The 27,895-nt window shown below is 40.1% G+C and overlaps 2 protein-coding genes across 4 annotated transcripts; both read right to left on the bottom strand.

The window, feature by feature from the left end:
• CRYGS (crystallin gamma S) lies at positions 1–6,121 on the bottom strand. Its single transcript, XM_034999774.1, has 3 exons — positions 6,040–6,121; positions 818–1,060; positions 1–373 (listed from the first exon to the last, which is right to left on the bottom strand). The coding sequence occupies exons 1-3, from the start codon at positions 6,118–6,120 to the stop codon at positions 101–103; spliced, it is 597 nt and encodes a 198-aa protein (XP_034855665.1). The 5' UTR covers position 6,121; the 3' UTR covers positions 1–100.
• On the bottom strand, positions 1–27,687 carry TBCCD1 (TBCC domain containing 1). Of its 3 annotated transcripts, none has more exons than XM_034999771.1 (10): positions 27,501–27,687; positions 21,657–22,035; positions 18,124–18,279; positions 14,399–14,765; positions 12,375–12,561; positions 11,736–12,233; positions 10,536–10,686; positions 6,040–8,481; positions 818–1,060; positions 1–373 (listed from the first exon to the last, which is right to left on the bottom strand). In XM_034999771.1, exons 2-7 carry the CDS (start codon positions 21,990–21,992, stop codon positions 10,557–10,559), a joined length of 1,674 nt encoding a protein of 557 aa, XP_034855662.1. In that variant the 5' UTR covers positions 21,993–22,035; positions 27,501–27,687; the 3' UTR covers positions 1–373; positions 818–1,060; positions 6,040–8,481; positions 10,536–10,556. The 3 variants fall into 3 exon arrangements, with proteins under 3 accessions (XP_034855662.1, XP_034855664.1, XP_034855663.1); XM_034999773.1 differs by lacking the exon at positions 27,501–27,687 and adding an exon at positions 25,166–25,229; XM_034999772.1 differs by lacking the exon at positions 27,501–27,687 and adding an exon at positions 24,322–24,882.
• Positions 27,688–27,895: the final 208 nt, after the last annotated feature.

Here is a 27,895-nt window from a genome sequence, read left to right on the forward strand (position 1 = left end):
TGGAATGCATGCCAATTGTTTTATTTATGATGCCTACTTGGATGACAAGGCTAGCCAGCATGTGGCCCCGAGGGAGAAGCCTGTGGCCCCATCCACGTCATTACTCCACAATGCGGCGGAAAGACTGCACGGCTGGGGAAGCTGCACCCCAATCGATGGGCTTCCGGTACTCCTTCTTGTCCAGAAGGTACTGCCTGCCACGGTAGTTGGGTAGCTCGTAGAAAATCCAGACGCCGTCCAGCACCTTACTGGAGTGGACCTCTCTCATGTGAAATTGCTCCATGATAGAAGGGCAATCTTCAGTGGTTTCGTACATCTGACCATTAAAATCTCCTTTCTCAAAGATCTGAATCTTATACTGGCCTCCACTAGACTGGAAAAACAAGGGAGGAAATAAACAATGATGATTATGAAAATCACCGACATGTCAAGAACTCCCAGAACGCTGTGGTTCAGAACCCACCATCTTGAAAGCCAGATGATCTGATCTCCCATCCCCGCTGTGCACTGACCAAAACAGCTGACCTTCGGTAGGAAAAACTTAATGCCTTAAAGTACTCAGGAGGTAGAGAGTGCGCTCTGGAAATAATTCATGTATTCAGTCTTGTGATGAACTGACTTTAGGTTTTATGTAAGCCTCAGCAGCCAACAGAAGAAAACACTGCATTAAAGGGTAGGAAAATGTTAAGAAGATGCTTCCACATAAAAGTAAAAAAACAAAAAGGCGGGGGGGGAGTAGGAGCAAGAGAGACAGAGAAGAGCCGGAGCAGGTGAGCGAGCGAGCAAGCAAGCGGAATCCAGCGGGCCCCAGACTCACCAGGTGAACAGCTCGGCAAGAGCTGAGGCGATCATTGAGGCCCATCCAGTGCTGGTACTCAGGGTACTCGCCCCGAGGTAGGATGTACATGTAGCCCGCGAAGTTGGGCCTTTCATACACAGCCCAGGTGCCTCCCTCCACTCGAATGGAGTTGCAGCGACTCAGGTACATGTGGAAATCTGCACAGTCGCAGTCACAGTCATAGTGGCGGCCTTGAAAGTGCTTGTCCTCATAGAAAGTGATCTGAAGGGCGGGGTGGACCAAGAGAAGAACTGGGAGTCAGGAGGCTTTATTCATAAAAAAAATAAAGACCAAGAACATAATCCCCACTTTGAAAATTCCTTTCTCTTCGATTTTGAGGAGGAAATACAGAGCTCTACCTCACCTCACAACACCTTCCTTCTGGCAGACAACTTTAGTTGTCAACAACAGGAATGAGAACTTTCTGAAGGCTTAAAATGAAGCAAAACAAAAGAGTGCCCTAAGATAAGCCAGACCCAAGTTCATGGCTTCCTCCTTTTTGTTCCCATAACTCACGGTACTCATCACATAAGAAAATAAGTTATTCACTTATATATCTCTCTCCCATCAGACTCCTAGACTTCTTCCTGGGGCAAAGACCAAGCCTTATTTAAGCTATGGACCCCTGTATCCTGCACTGGACAAACCCACAATAAATGTTGGATGATGATGAGTGAGTTCCAAATGCAGGCATTCACTGTAGGTGATAATGGAAGATTAATATAGAGAAAAATAAAACGTACCTTAGCTTTAGAGAGCTTGTTTTAGATGGATGTGGAGCATACACATGACAATATTTTATGTTCTGTATTATTATTTTATTGCCAACAGAGTAGTTACAAAGCAACAAAATGACAAGTCAAGAATGTTCTTTGCCTCAAACCCTTTACCGAGTTTTCTCCCACAATTTCTGGGGTAAACCTGAGACCTCTAATGGCATGGCGGTGCGCAGCTCTGAGAACCGGGAAATAATAAACCTGGGCTCTTGAGCTGCATCTCTACCGTCAGGCTCACTACTTTAGGCAAGCCGCCTCTCTGGGCTCCTGCTTCCCGCTTGTCAGAGGAAGGACTAGACTAGATTGAAGCCCTGGCTGTAAAAATAAAACGTTCCTATTTGCAACAGGAAATAGAGTTCTCAGGCACTCCTGGGGCTTCGTGACGCAGTTTCTGAAAACCACCAGACCAAATAGACTGTAGAGTTTGCCCCTTGTTCTATAATTCCACACTCCAAGATAAATGCTAGTTTATCATTGAAACGGAAAGCAAGGTGTCATGGAGTCAAGCAGTTAATTCCCTAGCGTTATGCTGCCACCTTGTGGCTAACTTGCGTTATCGGTTTAGAAGAAAACCAGGTCAAGCATTTCACAGGAAAGGAGTAGAGCTAGGTGGCCCTGAGAGGATCTCTGTCCAGGGGCAAAGGAAAAAGGATTACCTGTTCAAAGGAATAAAAGAACATGGCCCACTATAGGGACAAGTAGTTCCGCAAGCTTGGCGCATATAGAGTCTGCGCATATAAGAAGTATTCGGAAATAAAGCCAGCAGCCTGCTGCGGATGCCATGCTAGAATCCCTCTGGTGATGATGCGCGTGGAAGCAGGTGGTTGCTATGGGTGTGGTGAGAGATGGTGTGGGCCAACCAAATGCCAACTGCTAGCTGAGGACATGAAGGGAACAAACGGTCAAAAGGAATGGAGGATTTGGTGACTGATCAGATGTAAGTAATGATGGAGAGGTAGAAACCAAGAATGACTTGCAAAAGGCCATAAAACCTCAGTGTTTTCTACCCCAGGGGAGACTTTCTAGATCATAGCCTACTGATGGTTATTTCCTTCCACCTTAATCTACCCTGCTTGTCTCTCTCCTTCTGTTTCCTGTTCCCTACAAGCTTCCTTACCCCTGCTCAGCACTAAATCATCTACTTCATTTCCTTTCTTCCCCTCCCAAATTTCTCTTCCAGCTCCATTTCCCACTTCAGCATAGCAGATTGAGAGCTACATGGCATCCCAGTCTACAGATGAAAACAAAATTGCAGGACTACCAGTTACTGGCTCTGGGACCTTGGATAGGCCACTGAACTTCTCTCTAAAGCTCTGGCTCTTCATTAGTAAAACTGGATAACAATATCCACTGCAGAGGACTGTTCTGAGGAGGGATAATCCAATAAAGCACTTAGTTTAATCTGGTTCATAATTGCCAATAAACTTTTGCTACTGTTGTTACAGATAAAGAAGTTAAGTGACTTGCCTAAGGTCAATAGCTAGTTACAAGTTCGTTGCAGGCAAGTGAGTGGACTGCTGTGCAAAACTCCTGGTTAGTGACCTGTGATTCATTTTATCTTCTCTCCCTTTGCTGTCTTCCCGCCTGCACAGCTAACTCTGTTCCACAAACACAATTTACTCTCTTAGTAATGGAACAACACTGATTCTGAGTCTGAGAAGCTTTCCCCAAAGCCCTGTGGAAAGATCTTTAGGAAAACTAAGGTAACTTCACTAAGAATTAATAGATTCTAAACTCCTTAATTTAACTTTAATTCAAATTACCTTTGGTTTTTGGTCAATTTGTCACCCAAAAAGGAGGCTTTGCAAGGGATATGCTATAGGAAATAAAGTTAGTATCTTTTTTACTTGAATGTTTCTCACACTTAGTGCCCCCTGCTCATTTGCCTGGCTAACATCTATATACAGGATGTTCTATAAGGTCATCTTGCTGGCCACCCTTCCAGCAGACTAGCCAGCCATTCCAAAGCTGAAACAAAGTACTGTGTTGCCATGGAGCCATTACTGAGCTCCAGAACCAAGCTCTCCTTTCAGTGGGACACCTTCCAAATCTCAGAGCCCAGAGAATGTTGAACTTCTACTCAATTTCCATTTGCAGAAGGACCATGAAATCTATTCTATGGTGAGCTGAGACTCTTGGGCAAAAAAAATTTGTAGAGAAAGCTCAGAAATAGTGCTGGAGATTTCCCTAGAAATTACTACAAAATTCCTCTCATTTTCGTTTAGTTTTTGAAAAATAGCCTATTAATCCAACATAGCACAAAGAAAAATGTTGAGTATTCCAGAGGTAACAAAACCAAATTTCATAAAATGCATCGTTTTTGCCAAGCCTATAACTCTGATTAAATTGCTAGTAAGATGGCGGGAAAGGGAGAAGCAATAGAGAAAGAGATTAACTTGCTCTTTTGACCTAGTAAGCAAGTTAGCTAACCACCATGAACAGGGCAGCTACAAGAAATAAGAGAGCACACTATTACTACTCTGGAAATCTTTGAAAGTGGGGGCATTTTCATCTAAGAGGGTTCTTTTTCTTTTTAAAGATTTTATTATTTATTTGAGAGAAAGAAAAAGAGAAAGAGAGAGCACACAAACAGGAGTGGGGGCAGAGGGAGAGGAACAAGGAGACTCCCCGCCAGGCAGGGAGCCCGACACGGGGCTCAATTCCAGGACCCCAGAATCATGACTGGAGTCGAAGGCAGACGTTTAACTGACTGAGTCACCCAGCCGCCCCAAAGAGGGTTCTGTAACAGTCTTCCCCTCAAGGCACATGGATATTCCTCTAAGGACTTACAATTCTTTTCAGTGGGATTTGCATGGCATGCTTTCAAGAACCTCAGAGCACTAAAGACACTGTCTCATTTTTCTCCCAAAATCTTTTAGATGACGAGTATGATTATTAGTTTTATTTTCCAAGTGGAAAAAAAATCAGGCACTAACCAATTCTGGAATAAATTAACAGGTGCCTCCTGACATGATGTGATGGGAAATATCTGAGGTTGCCTATGTAACTTTCTGGCCAAAGATGGTTAGTCTGAATCTAAACATTAGGAAACAATCAGACAAATGCAGATTTCAGGACTTCCTACAAGACACCTGGTCTGGACTTTGAAAAATGTTAATGTCTCAAACTACAACAACAGAAAGGTAGGGCGACTGTTCCATACAAAAGAGGCTAAAGGAAAAAATGGTTAAAGAAACATGGCAACCAAAGGTAATGCATGATCCCTGACTGGATCCTGTATCAGGGGAAAAGCCAGCCATGAAGCACATTTGGGGAAGCAACCGGGGGAAATTTGAATATAGTTTGAATATTAGGTATTATATTTATTACAAATTTGGGGGACAACATAATGATAGTATGTTTATTTTTAGAGATACATGCCTAAATATGGCCAAGGAATTAAGTCTATTTACTGTCAAATGGTTTAGTACAAAGAGAGAGACAGACACTCAATATAGCAAAAGGCTAACAATTAGAGAATATAAGTGAGTGATATGCAAGTATTTAACACTTCTTTCTTATTCTTCTAAGATTCAATGGGTTTGAAACTTTTCAAAGTAAAGAGCTGGGGGGGATGTGGAAATCAGGCACCAATGGCTTTGCCTTACACTCACTTGTCAGTGGAAGAGCTAAAATAGAGAAATGAAAGTAGAATCCCTCATTCCTAAAGCTCTGCTTAAGAGATCAATTTCCAGTCTAACAACTGTGAATCAAATATTTGAGAGGCAATTTTCCTAATGTAAGTAAGCACTTTATTTCAGCAGATGGGTAAGAGTAACTGCTTGAATGAAATGGATATGTAGGATTTAATTCACTTGAATGGTCTTTTAGAACATTACTGGTGGAGGCTAACTTTTACAAAGCAGATTTTTTTTAAAAAAAGATTTTAATTTTCAGTAATCTCTACACCCAACATGGGGCTCAAACTTAAAACCCTGAGATCAAGAGTTGCATGCTCTACCGACTGAACCAGCCAGGAGCCCCTCACAGAGCAGTTTTTAACTAAACACTAGAAGTTTTCTACTCCACATACTCCTTTTATCAGTATGTCCTATTCCTGGGGAAAGTCACAGAACATTGGTTCCTGGAAGGCAGAAATCATGATGATATTTACCTGTTATATACCTGCACAGTACTGAACATCGCCCCCCACACAAAGACAAGCCCTTAATAAATTGTTGGGGAATTCTGTCCGAGTAGAAAATATAATGAGCGTTTTTTAATCTTCTCTCCCAATCCCAGCCTTTAAACCACTATCATACTCACCTTCAGGCAAAGAAGAAAAGCTTTTCTCCACCTTTCTTTTAGTGTATCTTTAGGTACATTGGAAAATAGGAAACATTCCAAAAGAAAGGAAACATTGGCAAGAAAGGTACAAAGGAAAAGAAAGTGGTAGGCTATAAATCAGTATGACTGTTAACTTACCTTGTTTCCAGACTTAGACATTTTGGTGCATAGATTGGTTTCCCCAGTGCTGGAATCCGGAATAGCTAGAGAGAGAGGCATAGAGACATTTATAGTGCGCTGGTTTCAAATCAAACTAGTAGGGAAAGCTTAGTCATGAGAATAGGATCCAAAAATTGAGTCAGTCATTTAGAGGCTATTGATGGTTTCTAGAAAAACAATTGGGATTATGAAATAAAGGAAAGCTTCAGTACCCCTTCTAATGCTTACCAAGCCTTGCTGCATTATAGACTTTGCTGAGTCAAGGCACCAAAACCCAGCCAAAGTTTTCCAAGTTAAAAACAAAGAAGTCCCCCTTATCTGGGCAATTTGGTTTTCTAGCAAGCCGCCACCTTGAAATCCTCAGTGTCTTTTTTTTTTTTTCAATAGAGCTTGCGGGAAAGTCAAGAGGCTACCCTCTTAAGTCTGAACAGAAGTGACATGTTCCAAAGCAACAAAATGTAGTGACTACTAAACACAATGCATGATCTTATGTTTGGAAAATGTCACTACAAAGGACATTTTTGGGAGGATTAGCAAAAATTTTAATCCAGACTGTATACGGTGCCATTGTGAAATTTCCTGAATTTAATCAATTTAATAATTTGTACTATGACTACATAGGAGAACGTCTTTATTTTTAGGAAATACATGCTAATGTCTTTAGGAGTCAAGGTTTAAGATGTCTGCAACCTACTCTCAAATTGTTGAGTGAAAATACTACTACTGTGCAGAGTGGTAAAGTGAATGTGACGTCACGTTAGCAAGTGGTAAATCTAGACAAGGGGTTTGTGGGGATTCAGATTCTCGCAACTGTTCTTTATGTTTGAAAATTTTTCAGGACACACACACACAAGTTCTAATCCACAAGAAAGGGCTCTACAATATGTAACCTGAGGGACAGAAAGCTACTGTGAGAATTACGGTCCTACCAAGGTTGAGCTAAGCCCAATTTGCCGCCTGCTTGGTGGCATTTTTTCTGCCATGATAGCCTATGGGAACCTGTTCAGAGGTTCTCGGCACCTATTACACCTCTGACTTTTGGAATGAGATTACATTTTATGTAAATTCAAAGAAACAACAAATCAGTCCTTCTCCATTTTCATTTTCCTGGTCAAGTATATTCTTCTTAAAAGTCCATCTTCCTCATGTTTTCACTAATAAAACTATCCAACAAATAGGGTGCCCCCAAGATGTATTATGGTCAATTCAGAAAATGGTAAATGTGCCTTGATAGGAAGATTATTGAGAAACAAATTAGTAAGCTATGTGCTTAGCTTTCTGAATTTGGTAAACTGGAAAGTATCTAAGTGATACCATTAATTTCATTAAGCAATAGCAATTTCCAAAACACACTTGTTACTCCAGTGTTTCTTTATTGAATTCTCTCTTGAACTTCATCTTAAAATAAAAACTATGAAAACCTCAACTAGAATTAACACACATTCTGAGAGTTAATTTTCACTTTAAGTCAAGCCCTTTTTTTGATATAATTACTAAATCAATGACCAGTGAGCATACAAAACAGTGTTTATCAGTGGATTCATTTAATAATTTAATAATTATTTAATAATTCTTTTTCCTTTATCTTAAAGAATACAGCTTTCCCAATCAAATGTAAACTTTATTTTGATATAACATCACAAAGTGACATTTGTAACTGAGAGGAAGAATACATGACCCCAAAATGCCCTACTTTAACATGTGGATTATTTTGAGCTAAAGGCAATGAAGACCCTGCAGATTCAAGAAAAACATTCCCTTAACTACCTAAAATAATTCAGATAGGGAACCTGGCCCAGGAGAGCTATCACCAGAGGGAATTTTTAATCTGAATGACCCATCTGTATGACAAGGCAAACATCTAACTGCTTATTGAAAATTTGAAGCAGAAAATGAAAAATACACAATTTCATTGTTTCATACTTTTAAGGACTAATATATCTTTGTATAAAACTATTTCTGCTATATTTATACACCAACAAACTATACTTTCATTCCAATTATTTTTTAAAAGGAGTAGCAATTTCCTTTTAAATAGTTTCAAAGAACTATAAAACTTGTATTTAACTCTAGAAAGGATGAGACCCTTTCATCATACAAATTAAAATGTGAAATTTAATTGCAAATCTATGCTCAGTCACTTTAATATTAATATACAATGAAACTGCCTTCCTCAACTTCATTTTGGCAACACAAAGATGAGCTTTCTGATGTTCTATAAACAATACGTTTATATAATAGTCAGAAGTTCATCTAAAATTCGACCTAAACAGTAATACATCAGTATGGAATGGAAATCAAGGAACGGTGTTAAATAGGAAGGAAAAAGCCCCAATGTCTCTTAAGCAGCAAGAGCATCTTCCCAATTTAGTTTCAAGACGTGTACCATCTTCCATTCATCATCCTCCTGTTTGCAGGCCCCTTAAGATAATAAGAGAAAAATATTAGTAACTTAATTTTCTACTGCTTTCATGCAAATAATAGGAAAAAACTTGTATTTACAATATCATGTAAATCAAGGCCACGTGAGATTTTAGAGTGTTAAATACATAAGGTTTTAAAATTAATTATAGTCCTTTTTTTCTGAGGGTCACTTTAGTTCATAATAGAAGAAAAGACATGAAAAAGTGGCAGGCTATCGGGATTAGCCTCAACTAAAATTTCACCTTCTTATAGTTCCCATTTCCTTTGGATAATCCTCATCAGATTCCTAATTCTTAATCTCAGCATTTATTAAATAAGTATTATAAAATTTTTTTTGTAAAAAGTAACACACAATTTAAAATGCAAACAATCTATAAACAATAAAGAGTAAGTTTTTGCAGTTTTGGAAAACAGTTCAGCATTTCCTCAAAAAGTTAAACCTATAACCTTGCAATTCTACTTCTAGGTATATACCCAGAGAATTGAAAACATATGTCTACACAAAAACTTGTACACTAAAGTACCTAACAACATTATTCACAATAGAAGTGAAAACAACTGAAAAGGAGAAACAACTCAAATCTCAGATCAACTGATGAACAGATAAAGTGTGGTATATCCATACAATGGACTATTCCAGCCATAAAAAGGAAGGACGTACTGATGCAGGCTACAACATGGATGACCCTAAGGCCATGATGTTAAGTGAAAGAAGCCAGGCACAAAGGCCACATGTCCAATGATTCCATTTATAGAAAATGTCCAGAGTTGACAAATCAAGAGACAAAAAGTAGATTAGTGGTTGCCACGGACTAGAGAAAAGAGAAGATACTGGGGGTGGAGGAATGAGGACTGACTGTCCATGTATACGGGCTTTGTTTTTAGGGTGATGAAATGTTCTGGATTTGTCAGTGGTGAAGGTTGTACAAACCTGTCACTATGTTAATAAAAGCCACTGAATCCTTCACTTTAAAAAGGTGAATTTCATGGTATGTAAATTCTATATCAATAAAAATTAAGAATAAGTTTTTAATCACCCTAGACATCTAGTCTCATTCCACAAAGACAAACTTTCAATAATTTATGTCCTTTCAGAAGTTTTTAAGGCATATAATTAGCATATAAGTATGTGCGATAACCCCTCTCTTTTTTCAAACACACAAGGCAACATTTTACTCCTCCTCTTCTGCCTTCACCCCTCCAAACCCCCAGCTTAGATTCAGTATCAGCACCTACCGGTGGTAAACAAAACACCTTACCAGTGTTGTATACCAGCTTTTTTTTTTAAAGTTTTTTTTATTATTATTTTTTTTTATTGTTGTATACCAGCTTTTGATCCTTGCCAATCTGATAGAGAAAAAATAGTATCTTACATTTCTTTAATTGTAAGTAAAAGTATCTTTGTGTTTGTAAGTATTTTTCTGTGAATTATTTGATATCCTTTGTCTGTTTTTCTATTGTTAGTCTTTTAAAAGACTTCAAAACAGAAAAGTAAACTAATTTCTATATTGAAAAAAGAATATTTTATATTTGGATTAAATGACTTCTAGTAAATTTGTCTGTATCCATGTTCTCTTCTATTGGATCTGTGATCTTCCAGAGTTCAGTATTCAAATCTTCATTTGGATTAATTCTGGTAATTTATTAATGCTCATGTACAATTAACAAAGATCAGTTAACTTAGTTGATTTGTGTGTGGGTGATGGGAAAGATGAGAGATGTGTTAGAAAGAGGAAATACAGCTGAAAGCTATGTATGGAGAAAGTAGTATCTTTGGACAGTACAACCTATACTAGGCAAGAAGCAAAGAAGACAAAACTTGGCCCTTACATTTGCCCATTATTCCATAGGCTCCACCTATGGAATAATTTGGTTGGTCTTCACTCTAAAATGCGGCAAAAATGGGTATATAAAGTCTGTATATGCTAGTGGGTCTGGCGGAGAAAAAAAGGCAGTGGCCAGTAACATAATATTCTGCACAGCTTTTTTGCATGCTTGTAAGATTTTCCCAAGAAAATTTGTTCTAAGTGGTCTACGTTATAAATGCCCACCAGTGTTTCCATGTAGAAGTCTTATCCTGCTGCTTGTTTGGAGCCTGCGGCAGGGGGCACAAGACTGTCCAGCTGTTGGCGATGTCCCGTATTAATCAACCACTCATAAAACTTATTCTCCACAAGTACCTGGAACTGCTTCCTTTGATCCCTAAAAGTGCCATCAAGAGCAAAAAGAATGTAAGAACACTAATTCATGTTCATTTTACTCCAAGTGATTATAAAGCACTTTAATGGGATAGACATTAAATTATTTCTAGTTATCCATTTCTTCCCTCCAAATAACTGCTCTGTTCAGTTCTGTACATTGCAGCACCACCACTCCCCACCCCCGGAAAAAAAAAAAAAAAAAAAAGATCGGTTAGATACAATATAAAAGTATTCTGCCCAGTCCTCAGCTCCTATCCAAACACTGCTAATTCTTCCAGGTCCAACACAAATTCTACTTCCTCCATAAATATTCCCTGACTACCCACACTGATGTTTTCTGAATCTCTATTAACAATAACTGTTAACCGTGTCCCTGGCTTCTAGAGTTCAAAGACCAGTACCCTTGAAATAAAATATTGTGGTAAACATAATAAACCACAATCATCTACTATCACAAGCATGTAATTTAAAAATAAGGTATTTTGGCATCCCAAGTTTAGGAAGCATATAATTTCAGAATAAAAGACAAAATTTTAAGCGGACTAAATTTAGCTTTGTTTTAAAACACTGTGCTTATTTTTCACATTTTACCATGGATTAGGGAAAACTTGGACAAAAACTAGCAGTAGTCCATGGAGCAGCATTAGGAATCCACCCTCGGTGAGTCTGTCTGTGGTATGGAGGAGTCAGGAGATCTGTATTTTGAACAAGCCCCTTGGATGACTGATGTGCAACCGAGGTTGAGAACCACCGATATAGTTAGAGAATTAAAAACTAAAACCAATTCATGTAAGTATTAGATCAAGTGGATATGATCTTTCATAAATACAAGTTGTTCATCTATCAACTAAAGCTTCCAAAAACAAGGGAGTCTAATTCTTGAGCAGCTACTTGCTCCCATCCCCCAACCAAACAACCTGGAATACTGACCTTAACAAAAGACACATTACATCTTTTTTATTACTTTAGTACAGCTGTAAACATGTACAGATTAATTTGTTTTCCCATGGAGTTTTACATAAGACAAATTCTTCTCTAGAAAACACTCACTTTGTCAAACGAGCCTCCTTCACAGTTTTCTGCCAGATTTGTATCTTCTGTTCTCTTTGACCCAGTGCTTTCTGATATGCAGATGGAAGACCCCCAGGTATCTCTGTTGTGTCCCCTTCCATTTCAAAGGGGATAATAAATACATAGAATTCACAAGGTGGTAAGAGTCGGAAGACACTTGTGTTGCAGTTCTCTCGGCATACAATCATTGGATTATCCCAATAGTTAGGCACCGTAGCGAGGCCGGTCCTGGCCATGTGATCCTCCAGCATTGGGTAATGGGTATGAAAAGGGGCAAAGGTTACTGCCTGGTTTCCAGAGAGAATAAGTGGGCGTGTAGGCGTCAGAATGTGAAAGATGCAGCCTGTTGTAGAAGAGATGGACAAACAATGGCAAACAGCAATGACTTTAACGTTGTCACAGCTGTGGAGGTGAAGAGCAGTCTGTACAGGGCCCAAGACGAAGGTGCTATTCCTGCATTTCTCAATGGTCACAGATCTGAAAAATGAAAAAATGAGGTAAATTCCTCTGAATGAGAGGAAGATCAAAAGAATATTTGACTACAAAATTATTCTCTGATGGCAAAAAAGGATCAATCCTAGTCCAAAGAAAAGATCAAAATATCAGAACTGTGCTTACCGTAAGGGAGAGAGCAGATATATAAAAGATTCGTTGCACCGATGAATCTTTACATGTGCCCCCACCAGAGTATCTGAGCTCTTGGCCAAGGTCTGCTTGTAAACCTGGCTCATCACCACCATGCGGTGCATCTTAGGGGCCACATGCGTATTACAAGCAATCTTAGCTCTTTTGGTCGTCCCTTCAACTATTTAAGAAAAATATAAATAAATGAGATAGTTTCAAATCAAAGAAAAACAACCATATGAGGTTACATACGTCTAGGTGTGTAAGTGTCTAAAATTAGATACATGTAAGGTTTGGAAAAATGTTAGATCTGGGCATTGGGTAAAGAGGTGTTTGCTATAATGTTCTCTGTGTTTTTCTGTATGTTTGCAATATTTCATAATTTTTTGTCATAAAAATTTTTTAAAACCTCTAGCCCATTCAAGATTGCCTACAGATCTAAGATTTTTTTTTCATGTGTATCTTTCAAGTAATGTGCCTAAGGTCATATGGCTAGTCACAGAGCTGGCCCAACTCAAATATCTTCTCCAAGTTGCCCTAATTCATCATCCCAATCCTTAAATAATCTCTTTAAGTCACCATAATACTAATTTCAAACCCCTCCTAAGGTACTTACCACATCATTCCATGAATTCTATTTGGATTCATGCCTTTAATCCCTACACATCGTTAGTAACTGAGAGCACATTTTCCTTTCACACACAGTGCCTTGCAGAAACTGACACTCAAAAACTGTGCAGGGGTTGTTCCCACAATACAGTCTCGCCATTATGTGACTGGCTTCTCACACTGTACCTCTCTGAAAGCCAGCAGGACACCCCTGTAAAGAATACTGGCCAAATATGAGAAGGTCGCATAAGTACGCTACTACTTTAAAAAAAAAAATAAAAACAATTCTTATTGCTTCCTTTTATTAAATAAGTAATACATGGTTATCGTAGACAATTTCTAAATACTAGTGGTAAAAGAAGATACAAATTATCTGTGATCCTATTATCCACCTCCACTAACATTTCAGTATAATCCTAAGAGGTTACATATCCTTTTTCCTACTAGTGACTACTGTAACAACATTTAAAAACTTGTTTGAGCCTATATTCTTTTATCACCATCAAGAATTATGCAGTATATCCTATATATTTATGGGGCCCTTCAATATCTGCAAGTCTGTGACCTCTTACTAGAGCAATAGCTTGGGTGGATATAGAATTCTTGGATCACAGTCCTTTTGCTTGAGAGTCTGTAGACATTGCTCAACTATTTTGTTTTTTAGCATTATAAAAATTTGACACAAAAACTGATTTTTTTTAATTACATGGAACTTATTTTTTCTTTATCCTTGAAATTCAGAGATTGTGGAAGTATATTCTATGTTTTTTTTTTTTTCCTTTTTTCATTAATTTTGGCTGGCATTTGTCTCAGTGTAGGCATCTATTTCTCTTTAAACTTATACTTGGGCCCCAGAAGTCATACAGCCCCTGAACCTATCCCGTTAGCCATCGCTGGACTGTCAAGAGTAAGTATCTGATGCAACCAAGGCCAGATTTTCTCTACTTTAGATTTTTCTAAACTGGAAATGTCAAGTTAATCTGTTTGTGTCTGTGTACCTAAAATAAAACGGGACCCCCGTTTTACACCAACTCTCTGAGGTTGCAACTGTGGAATGGCCAAATCCGGCTGTGGTGCAGAGAAGACAGGAAGGCCCTCAACAAATGAGCACGTGAGAGGGTGAGGGAGAAAGTCAGAACAGAGAAAAGCAGAGCAAAATGACAACTGACTGAAGCTGGAGTTCCGTTAACTGCCAACAGAATGACCCGGACTCTGAAATCAGCTCTCTCACACTACTGCTGCCTTGATGGAAAAAGTCCTAGACAAAAGACAGTGGTTCCCTTTTCCTCTCTTATGGTAGCAATATTTTGTAGGTCTCCAGAAGAGATGTGATTATTAACACACCAGAAAACACCAGGTTCCTTAACTTGTCATTCAATTTAATATAGATTAAAATACTGAAAAAATACCTTGGTGAGCCCAAGCCAATTTCTTTCCAGACTTAAGGCAAGCAGATGTACCAAATGGATTCCCCGTCAAACAGGCTCTCAACCAGGCTTCCAGCTTGTAGAAAGAAAAGGTCTTAGAGATCCTTGAGAAGCCACTTTCTGCATGCAGTGGTTGCCACAGAGCAAGTTCATGAAGTGGATATATCTTCCTGGCTCTACTCACTGTACCTTCAATAAGAAAGCTGAGGGCCACAACAGCTTCGCGAGAGACTAGACTACTATGGGTCGAATGAAATGATGCAGTGAGTTGTTCTGGATCTAAAAGCAGCTCAAGGAGATCTGACAGATGATCACAGACAAATGCTTGGTGACTATAATCATTCCAGTTCTAAAAAATATCAAAATAAAGCACTCTTAACAGAACAGATTTTACAAGACCTGAAAACTTTGTATTTTAATTATTTTGTATTTCTACTTTGCCTCACCTCCTAAAAAAGCATTTAAGGCAACAATATAAACCTTATAAAGATTTTTTAATATTATGTGATAGGTATAAATAGATTCTCTCCCTTCCTTAGGTAGTTCAAAAGTAATACTATAGCTAATCCTTAGTGTGTGCCAACCACAAAGTGTTGTACAAACTTTAACATATTTAATCCTAGCTACCATCTTGCAATAGACGCCGTTACCATGCCCATTTTACAAATGAGGAAATGGAGATACAGAAAGGTTAAGAAACTTGCTCAAGGTCACACAGCTAGTAAATACTCTTAAGTTTCAGATCTAACATAAAAATAGCTACCTTGGACATTCATTTGATGAAACACTGGGTTTCTTTATTTACCTTCTCGTATTACAGGAGGAGTTTCAAATTCCACTGGATGGAACAATGCAACTGACCTTACAGTAGCTAGATTTAAGAGAAGTTATCACTTTTGGAATAAGCTTTGAGTTGGCAGGTGTCTCAATGACTTGGCTCATTCATTTGACAGATATTTCTTGAATATCTCTTATGTGGTATGAGCAGTGTTAAGTGATGAATTAGGCAAATTGAATAGGACATAGTTCTTGTCCTCAAGGAACTCAGAGCCTATGTAGTGAAAAGACAATACAAGCAACTGTTGCACAATGAGATAAGAACTACAGCAGAGATCTGTAAAGACATGCTATGAGCCGGAGAGGAGTAAGGAACCCCTCTGGGGGGAAAAAATCATCATGGAGTGCTGTTTGAACAGATTCTTGATTAATGTTGTTAGTTACACAAACAAACAAGGAAAAAAGGCATTCTAGGCCTATGGAATACGATACGCAAAGATCCATAGCGGTAAAAGTACCTGCCGTGTTCAGAAAACTGGAGGTAGGGACCAATCATGAAAGGCCTATATGAAACACTAAAGCATCTGGGCCTTATTTTGTGTGCCAGGGACTTTAAAACTATTTTCTAAATAGCTATACATTTTCTCTTTTTAATAAACTCTCATCTGGATACCATAGAACATGTCAAAGCAGGGCTGTCGCTCTTCATCTCTCTTACTGCATCCCCCTCACCCATAGCAGGCTCTGAGGTGGCTCCATGGAGCACAAGATGAAAACAACAGTGACAATAATAATTACTGATGGGAGTTTTGACAGGAAACAGATATAATCCTTCTGCATTTAGAAAGTCCAGTGTAGTAGGTGGAGTGGAGACTAAAAGCAGGTGACCATATAGGGCCTAATTATAGAAATCAAGCCCCCCCCGCCCCGAATGTCAGTATGGCCTATATAAGAGGAAGAAAAGAGACAGACTTTATTTTTATTTTTAAAGATTTTATTTTTAAAGTAATCTCTACACCCACTGTGGGGCTTGAACTCTCACAACTCTGAGATCAAGAGTTGCACGCTTCACCAACTGAGCCAGCCACCCAAAGAGGGACAGATTTTTAAATTAGAGTTATTTTGGAGGCAGAATAAGTAAGACTTGACAAAAAACTAGGTATGGGTGCTGAGAGAATAAGCATGGGTAGCTGGTGGTAACCTTCTCTGGCTTCGGGAATATAAGTCAATTCAAGTAAAGGGAGATTTTACTGTAGAGACACACAGTCATCTCCCAAGCTGAAGTACAGGTAGGCCTCATCAGAACTGGAACTGGAAGGCCACCTTGGGCCTGGTACTCTCTCGCCAGTGTCTCTACATGTCTGTTCCATTCTATTCTTTTTCTCTGATTACCTCAGAGTTTCTAATCCCTCCTAACTCCAGGTCACTTATAAACATGCTGGCTATTCTGGTCCCAGTGCTACCTGAGCCGCCAGCTCAGGCACCCAGCACAAACTGGTAATTTCTTCAGTTCCTGGGGGCACTGACTGGGCCATGTCATCAATTCAAACCAGACCAGTTTCAAATACGTACCTGTGACTGGGTTACTCTAGTCAAGTGTCCACCTCTGGTCTAATCAGTTGTTGGGAGAGGTCATGTTATAGCACAAACTGAGAGTCACCATTTACTGATGCCTACTAAGCAACAAGTCTCATGCTAATGTATTACTAAATTCTCACAGCCACTCAGAAATAGGAATTATCATCCCCATTCACAAAAGACAAGCCAAGGCCTAGAAAAGTTAACCGACTTGCCTAAAATCATGTGGTATTAAATGGCAGAGCCAATTTGAATGCAGACTACCTTAGTTCAAAACACCATCTCTGCATGGTGCCCATTCAACAGGAAATAAGTGTGGAAAGAACAGACAATAATTGGCCTAATACATCTGGACTTGGACATTCTGAATTTAAGGTATAGAGAGGGCATCTACATGAGGAGGGAAATCTAGGATAGAGACAAACTTAGGAGTCATTGAGATATGTGAAGTCACAGGAAGAGAAGAATTATGTTTTAAGAATATGTCTAGCGAGAAGACAAAATTGCCCCAGGCAGAATCCTGGGGGAATAGTGGCCTATAGGGGCCAGTGGGGAGGCTCATGAAGAGTGAGAAGAAAAAATGAGAAGCACAACCAGGAGGGAATCGTATCATGGAACGTAAGGGTGGACGGGTTTACTTGAAAAAGGAGATTATAAAAGTGCCAAATATCAGAAAGGTTTTTGTTGTCGCTGTTTGCCTCAGAACATTTTTAAAGAACCTGCACATGGCAGTAATACTGAGATCTATGTTTTACTTAAGGTTTTTTAGAATACCTTTAAATAAACAGGTAAAAACATTTCAGTTTTCTTTACAAAAACAGAAAGAAGAAATAATACAATTTCTAAAACTCACAATGTGAGGCAGTTAAGTTTAACTTCTATGTTGTTGCATCATATAATATGACACAAGCATGCTCAGCTTAAGTGTATCAAAGCACATCACTTAAACATATGAGAAGATATTTTTATAGAAATATTTTTCAGTAGATTTCAACAGACTTTGTAAACACTACATCTTCTCATTTATCCTTAGTCTAAAGTAGATTCAAATTCATTAACATTTGCAAAAATGAGAATGCTAATGAGAGTACAGTGAATAATTTGCCCCCGGATCATGAGATTTTTGTGGTCACTGAAGGAATGAATGGAAATTACTTCTCTATACTTGGACTAAGATTGCAAATATTTATTTTGTTTTATAATAAGGAAAAGAAACAGAAAAGCAAAAAAAAAAAACCACATCAACAAATGATTGGCTTATATAAGTAATCCCAACACAATTTTTAATGAAGGCAAATCATCTTCCTCATAAATTGTCCCTTCAAAGAAGGAGACCAAAATTTAAACAGTACCTTATTATGGCAACTGGATTTTTCAGTCAAATCAGGAGACTGAGATCTATTTCTGGGACTAGGCCACTCTTCTCCAATCAAAGATGTCCTCAGGGAGACCTTGTTTAACTGCTGTATGTATAAGAAGAGCAGAAACTGTAGGGTGTTCACTGAAAGCTGGCCAAAAAGAAAAGAGATGATGAATACATGTCCTAAACCACATCAGTTCCTAGTCTACAGCTAAGGAGATACAGTAAAATAAATTCACAACAGTTTGCAAATCCTAAAAAGAAAAATGTAGAAACTTGCTAGCATTTGATATGTATGTTTCTGATACCCAGATATAGGAGTTTCTAAAACTAATTAAACTGGAGTCACTTACCTTCTCAGAAAGCTATGTAGCATCTATGGCCATAGACATTCTCTCCCCAAAATCGATGAAGAGGAGGATGAAGTACATATTTTTTAAAAGTATAGTATTTCAGAAGTTTAAAATTGCAGTTAAAATAAAAAAGACAAACTTTAGTCACTTGAATAAATAAATGGAAGAAAGGAAGAAGAAAATTTCACCAAAATATTCAGTTTAGTCTAACCTAAGGCTCACAGACTTATCAAAAAAAATTTAGGGTATCAATGCAACATCTGAAATTGTATGCAATTTTTTGGTGTATGTGCATTTTGTGGGGGAGGAGGACTCAGGTTTTCATCAAGTTCTTAAAAGAGTGTTTGACTTAAAAAATACTATTGGTCTGATAGATGTTTATAAGTCATTTCTTATTTGAAGAAAGGTATTGAAGCTCAGGATTTGAAGCTCATGATTATCCTCATATACCCATTCCCATACACATACAGGAGACACAAAAATGTAATACATCTGGTACTACAGCTGTATTCACCCTGCTTCCCAACCTGGCTAAAAGTTGCTAAACTAAGGAATTGAAAAATACACATTCTCAGGACCACCTAGATCTATTTAATCAACTGTCAATCAGAACCCCATGAATCTACGTATTTTTTAAAATGCTACTTTCTTAAATTTTTTGAGATAATTGTAGATTCACATGCAGTTGTAAGAACTAATAGAGAGATCCTGGGTACACTGTATCCAGTTTCCCATCTTGCAAAGCTATAATACAGTAGCACAATCAGGGTGTTGACATTGATGCAGCCAAGTTACAGAACATTTCCATCCACACAAGGATCTCTCATGTTGCCCTTTTATAGCCACAACTACTTCCTACTTCCCTCCCACCCTCACCCCTTCCTTTATCCCTGACAATCACTTATCTGTTCTCTATCTCTCTAATTTTGTTATTTCAAGAATGTTATATAGGGGCGCCTGGGTGGCTCAGTTGGTTAAGCGACTGCCTTCGGCTCAGGTCATGATCCTGGAGTCCCTGGATCGAGTCCCGCATCGGGCTCCCTGCTCGGCAGGGAGCCTGCTTCTGCCTCTGCCCCTCCCCTCTCTCATGTGCTCTCTCTCTCTCATTCTGTCTCAAACAAATAAATAAAATCTTAAAAAATAATAATAATAATAAAAAAAATAAAAAAAGAATGTTATATAAATGGAATTATACAGTCTATAACCTTCTGGAATTGGCTTTTTTAAAATTTTTATTGATTGATTGATTGATTGATTGATTGATTTTATTTATTTATTTGAGACAGAGAGAATGAGAGAGAGCACATGAGAGGGGGAGGGCCAGAGGGAGAAGCAGACTCCCCGCCGAGCAGGGAGCCCGATGCGGGACTTGATCCCGGGACTCCAGGATCATGACCTGAGCCGAAGGCAGTCGCTTAACCAACTGAGCCACCCAGGTGCCCGGAACTGGCTTTTTTTTTAAATCAGCAAAATTCCTTCATTTTATACATACTTCCATTTAACAATTCTTTGTTATCTTATCATTATTCATATACCTTCCTCTTCATGAGACTGTAAGATCCTCATCTTTTTCATTTTTATATTCCTAATAACTAGCATAGAATCTAGCACATAATAAGCACTCAAAAAATCTGGAGCTTCTTGAAGGTTTTATTAATCTCTGTATCCAGCATCCACTACTGTACCTCATACATTGTAAGCACTTAATATTTAATTAATGAGTAACTATGTCCTTCCTCTCTTGCCAAACTTTTCAATTTCCAAACCTTGTTTAGATACTACCCCATGTGGCACAGAGTGGCTAGATACTAACTAAATACCTTTTCTTTTCTTCCTGGGCCCGCATTTAGATGGCATTTCTCAGCCTCCCTTGAAGTTAGACATGGTATAACTGGGTTACGGTCAATGGAATGTGGGTGGATTGACATACACCACCTTCAAATCTCCCAAAAACACTCCACGAAGTGAAGGACTCTGAGGCCCTAGTGGGCATGACTGGGGCAAACTGTATTATACCTGCAATTATTCACTTCCACATCCTCTAGGAGGCTTATCCATGGCCATGGGATTGCCCTACCTACTGGGAGGTAGTCTACCTCCCCATCTTCCTGATTTTAGATACAGACATATAACAAAGCTTTAGCCAATGGAATGAAACTAGTTACAGTTTATGTCCCATCAGAGCAAAAGAAGCATCATGAGGTTTCTCCTGCTCTGCTACTCTTCTCTTCTGTCACAGAATAGGCGTTAACTATACAGAATATGCTTCTTTAGCCTGGGTCCCCAAATGAGTAGACACATGGAGTCAAGCCATAACCTTTAGCTCTAGCTAAAGTACAGGCTGCACGTAAAAGAAGCAAGAAACAAACCTTTGTTACTGTAGGCCACTGGAATTTCATTTTTGTTTGTTTTTAACTGCAACAAAGCTAATAAAATTGTGCCTTCAAGAGACAGAAGATGACTAGCTCCCTGAGTCACTGCTTGGACAACAGCAGCCTAGAGACTCATCCAACCAGATGCCCTGTGTCATACTGCTGCATGAATGAGAAATAAACTGTCACTGTGCTAAGCCACTGAAATGGCAGGAATGTTTGTTACTGTAATGAGCCTACTCTGATTAATATACTTTCTCTGTGAAGTCTTTCCTGATCACCAGAACTAACCATTCTCTTCCCTATGCTATTTCTGTACTTTATGCACACTTTCACTACTATACGTTCTACACTGTCAAATAGCACTTTTTTTACACACCAACTTCCCCTACTAGTCTCTGAGCTCCAGGAGGGCAGAGATGCTGTTCCAGTCATCTTTGAATCCCAGCACATAGCAGATGCCCACTTAAAAATAGTCAGATTCTCTGACTGTAACGTATCAATGACTCATAATCACTCACTCACCTTAAAATGTTTTTAAAGTCAGTGAAAGCATTTCCCTCTTTCAATTACAGGGTTCTTGTAACATTACTGCTTTGGAAGTAGGTGAACAGAGATTGCTAAGTAAGGGCTAATTCATTAAATACTGCCCAACTGGAACGGTTAAAAAAAAATGGCACTCTGGGATCACAATAGCCATTAACCCAAAACCACACACTGTGTACACCTAGTACAAAAATTAAAGATAGTTTATTTCTCAAAATAATTAAACACACATACAAATACATATAAATCCATACCTGATTTCTTTGCTTTTCAACTTCATCCTCAGACATGCAGTTGGACAGAATCTCAGACCATTCCAGGCGCTCCTCTGGTGTCTTTACTGCAAGACTATCAAATATTTCAAAGTAAAGCCACGCCAGATCCTTAGCCAACTGCAGCTTCCCACATGCAATGTGCCTCCATGTAGACCAGTACAGGCGTGGGTAAGCTCCTTCTGTGGCCCGGGTTCGCACATATGTGGATATCTTCCTGAGATAGTGAAGACTGAACTTGGACGGAGGGGGGACCTGCAAGGCACCCACTATAAAGGGTTCTGCTTTCACCCAGAGGAGAACTCCGGACTGATCCATATTATCTCGAAGGACATCTGTGTGATAAGGCTTCTTGGCATACCTAGGAAACAGAAGTTTTTTCACACACTGATTTGAAACAAAACTCATTTATACATGTACTTTGTGTTGTTGTGTTTTTGTCTGTTTTTTCCATTTATACATTTTCTTTAAGGTGGCCCTCTCCCTTCACTATTTTAAGATGTACTATGTCAGTTTAAAAAGCAAATCTAAACAAACTGAGGGTTGCTGGAGTGGTGGGGGGTGGGAGGGATGGGGTGGCTGAGTGATAGACATTGGGGAGGGTATGTGCTATGGTGAGCGCTGTGAATTGTGTAAGACTGTTGAATCACAGACCTGTACCTCTGAAACAAATAATACATTATATGTTTAAAAAAGAAGAAGAAGAAGATAGCAGGAGGGGAAGAATGAAGGGGGGAAAATCGGAGGGGGAGACGAACCATGAGAGACCATGGACTCTGAGAAACAAACTGAGGGTTCTAGAGGGGAGGGGGGTGGGGGGATGGGTTAGCCTGGTGATGGGTATTAAAGAGGGCACGTTCTGCATGGAGCACTGGGGATTATACGCAAACAATGAATCATGGAACACTACATCAAAAACTAACGATGTAATGTATGGTGATTAACATAACAATACAAATAATAATAAAAAGCAGATCTAGTTTATCAACCAAGTGCAGAATAAATTTTCGGTCAGATGTCACTACAATCGATTTGAACAAGAAAAACTGTGTGATAAAACAAAATTATCTTACTTGAATTGTTCGAAGTGGTTGTTTTAGGGAGAGTGTATAAACGCATGAAGTATGAGTTGGAATCCTGCTCAGGAAAGGAAGAAAAGAAGAAATGGGAGAGTCATCTCTTCACAGGAAATCTCTGCCTACCCTGAGGGGCAAAGCTAGTCAAAATAAGGGGAATAAGATTTGAGTCAAATCACTTACACATAGAGGATGGGGGGTTAAAGATGTGGACATGTTAGCGGACATATAGTTCAATATGAGCACTAATGTGATGTGGCAGACAAATGCTCACATAAGAGCGGGCTGCAGAAAGAGATCCTTTTTGTTCTCCGTAACAGTGAACTTGCTCTGGCATATTCTTTGTGCTTAGTTCAGGTGCAGTGATTTCAGATTTTGTTTGTTGTTTCTTTGTTATAACAACAATACATAATTTTTATGGAATACTTATATCTCAAAATAGAAGGGGAGGAAATCATTCACTGTCCCGCCATCAAAGGGAAACTCGTTAATATTCTATTGTACTTCCTTTCCATCTCTTTTTCTACATAGATTGGATGTTAGTTTTTGATTTTTCAAACTTGTGATAATAGCATATATACAGTTCTGTTATTTTAAAAGCTTCATAGCACTCTAAATAAAGGTACCCTAGTTTATTCACCTGTTCTCTTATTTTCGGACATGAAGTAGGTTTAAAATTTTTCACAAGAACAAGATAGGCAAAATACTCATCATTGTTGAAGTGGGGTGATAAGCACATGGTGGTTTATTTACCTAGTCTACTTTTGTATATGTTAAAATTTTCCACTGTAGAAAATTTAAATGTAGGCGAAGAGTGAAGGGGATTAAGAGGTATAAAATTCCAGTCATAAAATAAGTCACACAAAAGAGAAGTTCAGCATAGGGATATAGTCAATAATATTGTAATAACTTTGTATGGTAACGGATGGCAACTATACTCTCTGCGTGTGTTTTTTTGTTTTGTTTTGTTTTATTTAAGTAGGCTCCACACCCAGCGTGGAGCCCAACAGGGAGCTCGAACTCACAACTGAGATCAAGACCTGAGCTGAGACTGAGTCAGAGGCTTAACCAGCTGAGCCACCCAGGCACCCCAGTGGTATTTTGTAATGTATATAACTGTCAAATCACTATGCTATATAACTGAAACTAATATATCAACTATACTTCAATTAAAAATAAAACAAAAAGTTTAAATGTTTCACAATTATAAATAATGCTATAATTACCATCTTTCTGCATATTTTCTGCACTATGACTATTTCTGAGAAAATTTTCAGATATGCATTGGTGAAATGAAGTAAATGACATTTCTAAAGCTCCTGACATATATTTCCATGGCTTTCCAAGATGACTGTATCAAACTACCATCACTTGACCAAGGTACCATCGAGTACCACTTAACCATTGAGCACTCCTCAGCATTAAATAACATCACTTAAAAAACCTTCTTTATATGCCTGATGAAAAATGTTTTATTGCTATTATTATACATTCCATTTGATTCCAAGAACGTCATGCCTCTTTGAGGAATTATCTGCTCAAAAAATAATTGACATCAATTGGATGCTTACTATGTTCCAGGTAGCAGGCTAAGTATTTTTCGTTCTTCACCCTTCGTCCTCTCAACCATCTAGAGATAGGACTGTCCCCATTTTCAGACGAGCACACTGAGGCTTGGAGAAGTTAAGGGACTTACGCAAAGTCACATACTTAAGATTGGCACCACCCTGGATTAGAATTCAAGTCTGTCTGACTTGAGAACTGTTACTTACAAATGTACTTTAGGAACCCAGTTTTGGGAAAATCTCTGGAAAATGGGAGTGGATCCAGAAGAGGATTACCAGAACGAGTGGCCTTAGATGTGAGGCCACGTAGCGCCAGGTAAAGGAACGCGGGGGCCTAAAACCCAAAAGAAGGGTGTGAGAGGGTAAAGCGCAGCTCTCTTCGTTCGTGGGAATGGCTGAGCGCTGCTCTGAGGAAAAAAGATGAAGTTACGTGAGGAAGACCTTAGTTCGCCCCGAGACAGAAAGAGGCTGCTCTGTGAGATCCTCAACTCCTGTTTCTGAAGTGTGCAATCGAAAGCCAGATCCTGGGGAATGAATTCTGAGACTCGAGAGGGCTAAATTCCTAACAAACCTGGGCTCTTTCCCTCTCAAGAGCAGCCCCTGGGAGCGCTGGGGTGGGGTTTTTCAGGCGGGGAGATGGGCGTGAGACGCCCAGCGGTCCTCCGGGACCGGGTCCTTCGCCACCACCTCCGACGCCGTCCTGGTCCGGGCCGCACGAGCTCCCCGGCCGGACTCTGGGAACTGGGAACCCCCAGCCGGCAGGCTCCGTAGCGGACCCGAGACCTGGGGAGCCAAAGGGCAGCCTCCCCGGCCCGCCCTCCGGCCCCGGCGTCGGCCCGCGCGCGGTTACCTGCGAAGGCAGGGCCGCTCCGCCGCACCCTCGGCGCGCCGCCGCGCCCAGCTCGCCCAGCCCGCCCCTCGCCCGCCGCCTCAGCCACTGCGCAAGCGTCAGGCCTCGCGCCACCGAGAACTGGAGGCTGATGGTGCTAGAGCGGCCTCCCGCTTCTTCCTCAAGCGCAGTACTTGCCCGCGGCCAAGAGTCCTCGGTGCTGGGGCCTGGAGCCAGACCCGGCCGCTTCGGGTATCGCGCCTTTCACCTCAGGGAAGTAGGAAGTTTTCTATTTCTCTACACGTCTATGGTCAGCCAATAGCTGCTGGTAAGGTCAGCACGCCTTGATCAGTAATGTAATGACAGTGACAGTTTACATTTATAGCGTTCACCGCGGGCCGGCCCTGTGTAAAGCACCCTTATGTGTATTATCTGTCTTCCCAAGAGCCCTTTAGGTTAAGGATGTTTGTTTTACCGACAACTAAACTAAGGCGTAGAGAGGTGGAAGTAACACACCCCTAAGGTCACAGCAAGAAAGCAGCCAGGAGCGAAACCCAGGAAACCCAGGCCGCCTGAAGCCAGAGCCCCCGGGGTTATTAGCTCCTTAACAAAAGAGCCCGCAGGCTTTGTTAGCTTTCCCGCCACGTTACCGCTTTCATGAAGCTTTTTTGGATTCCACCCTGCAGAAGACACCACTCCTTCCTCGAAGCCTCCACTTAATGATTTTTAGCCATTTTCTGGTTTCTTAGTTCGTTTATGGCTTGTATAGGTGTGGGAGTTACAAAGGTAAATAAGACCATAAAATGCGATTTAGGTCCTCTTTTATGTGGCCTCTCTCCTCCAGTAGGCATCTTCCTGAAAGCAGTAACCTCGTCTTCCCCTTACCTCTGTATGAGCCAAGAGTAGATAGGGGCTTTGCATTCAAACAGATCGGGGTGAGAATTCAAGCTGCACCACTAAATAGTTCAGTGACCTTGAACAGATTCTGTCACCTTTCTATGCCTTTGTTTTTTGCAACAGCAATGATTATTGAGCACAACTGTGTGTCTGGCACAGTGCTAGGCACTAGGATCACAGCAGTGAACAAAATAGATAAGATCCTTGCTTTCTTGGAGTGCGTATTTTAATAGGGAGAATAGGTAATACATATTAAGGAAAAAATTGGACAGTTTCATAATTTAATAAACGCTATAAATTTGGAGGGAGGGGAGGGTCAATGCCAAGTTTGATCTGAGGACTGACGTATAAGAAGCCAGCATAGGAAGATCACAGTTGAAGCAACTTTTACTCTGTGGCAGGCTCTGTTCTTTTTTTTTTTTAAGATTTTATTTATCTGACACAGAGAGACAACGAGAGAGGGAACACAAGCAGGGGGAGTGGGAGAGGGAGTAGCAAGCTTCCCGCGGAGCAGGGAGCCCGACGAGGGGCTGTTCTATTCAGGTGTGACCAGAACAGTCTAGATTTATGCTCTCTTGAAACTGGCATACAGTTGTGTGAGTGTGGGGGGTAAGGATGGAAACAAAATAGGATGGTGTAAGACTAAGGGACTCAGCAGGGGCTATTTTTCATTGGTCAGGGAAGTCTTCTCTGAAGTAGTGACAGTTCAACTTATCTGAGTGTAAAAGGAGTCACCCATGTTAGAAACTAAGGGACGAGTGCTTCAGGCAGAGAACAGCTAGAACAAAGGCCTTTGGGAGAAACAGGTTTGATGTATTAGAAAAATAAAACCAGTTTTGCTGGAACATGGTAAGGAGTATATTACGTGAGGGCACAGATCATACTAGGCTTTAAAATTTTTTACCATCTTTATTAAGACACAGTTTTGTAAGCTAGCGTAAAGAGTTGGGATTTTATTTTACGCACTATGAAAAGCCATTAGTGGGTTTTGAGCAGGGGAATGACGTGATCTGACATGTCTGCAAAAAATCATGGGGTTGGGGGTCAGGAATTAATAAGAGATAGTAAAATATTAAGAGTGGAGGCAGGGAGACCACTTAGGAGGTCTTGCTAGGTAAGAAATGGTGTGACTTGGCCCAGAGAGGTAGTGGAGATGAACAGAAGTGGACAGATTCAGGATATAGTTTAAAGGCAAAGATTTGGATAGGGAATACAGGGGCGGAATCAAGGAAGACACCTAGAATTTTGTCATGAACAAGTAGATGGGGGGAATCAAAGAGTTCTCCTAAGTGTGATAATAGTTATTCACTGCGTGCTTACTGTGCCAGACGCTGTGTTAGACAGTTTACAGCTTTTCTCCCATTAAAATTTCACAACACTGCCAGAAAAATGTTTTGCCTCAGGTTTGTAAATAAAGCTTAGGCTAGACTGGGGGGTAAGGGAAGGGGGATGTTCTCACCGCTAAGTGATGGAAGCTGAATCCACGGCCTCTTCTCGGTGACCCTGAGGCAATTTTCTTCCGGGCTTGTTCCAAGAGGGTAAAATAAGATCTCTTAAGCAACGCGGTCGCCCTACCGTTGGCGTAGAGTAATTGTCCCCGCCCATTTCTCCTGTGTCCCTCCGCTCCCGCATCCAGCGTAAAGTTCAATATGAATGAAATTCCCAGACTTGTAACAAGATAAATCCTCCCTCCCGTAATTGGTCGGTACTGGAAGCGGAGCCTTGTGATTGGTGGAGAGTCCGAGGTGGAGGGCGGGGGTAATTCATGCACCTCGAGTGCCCTCTCTTGGCACCAGTTCGCCCCACCGCCTTTTTACGTAATTTTCTACGACTCGCGGCTACCGGGGCAGAGCG

This window comes from Mirounga leonina, unplaced genomic scaffold (genome assembly GCF_011800145.1).
Source record: "Mirounga leonina isolate KUSES-001 unplaced genomic scaffold, KU_Mleo_1.0 Mir_115, whole genome shotgun sequence".
NCBI lineage: Eukaryota > Metazoa > Chordata > Mammalia > Carnivora > Phocidae > Mirounga > Mirounga leonina.

Bases quoted from the DNA above. Each gene is read 5' to 3' on its own strand.
- CRYGS (XM_034999774.1), bottom strand. From the start codon at position 6,120: ATGCCTCTCTCTCTAGCTATTCCGGATTCCAGCACTGGGGAAACCAAT. The intron at 1,061-6,039 runs GTAAGTTAACAG...CCCGCCCTTCAG, and splicing joins TGTCTAAGTCTGGAAACAAG to ATCACTTTCTATGAGGACAA. The intron at 374-817 runs GTGAGTCTGGGG...TTGTTTTTCCAG, and splicing joins CTTGCCGAGCTGTTCACCTG to TCTAGTGGAGGCCAGTATAA.
- TBCCD1 (XM_034999771.1), bottom strand. From the start codon at position 21,992: ATGGATCAGTCCGGAGTTCTCCTCTGGGTGAAAGCAGAACCCTTTATA. The intron at 18,280-21,656 runs GTATGGATTTAT...CTTTTTGGCCAG, and splicing joins TTGAAAAGCAAAGAAATCAG to CTTTCAGTGAACACCCTACA. The intron at 14,766-18,123 runs GTACTGTTTAAA...GATATTTTTTAG, and splicing joins AATCCAGTTGCCATAATAAG to AACTGGAATGATTATAGTCA.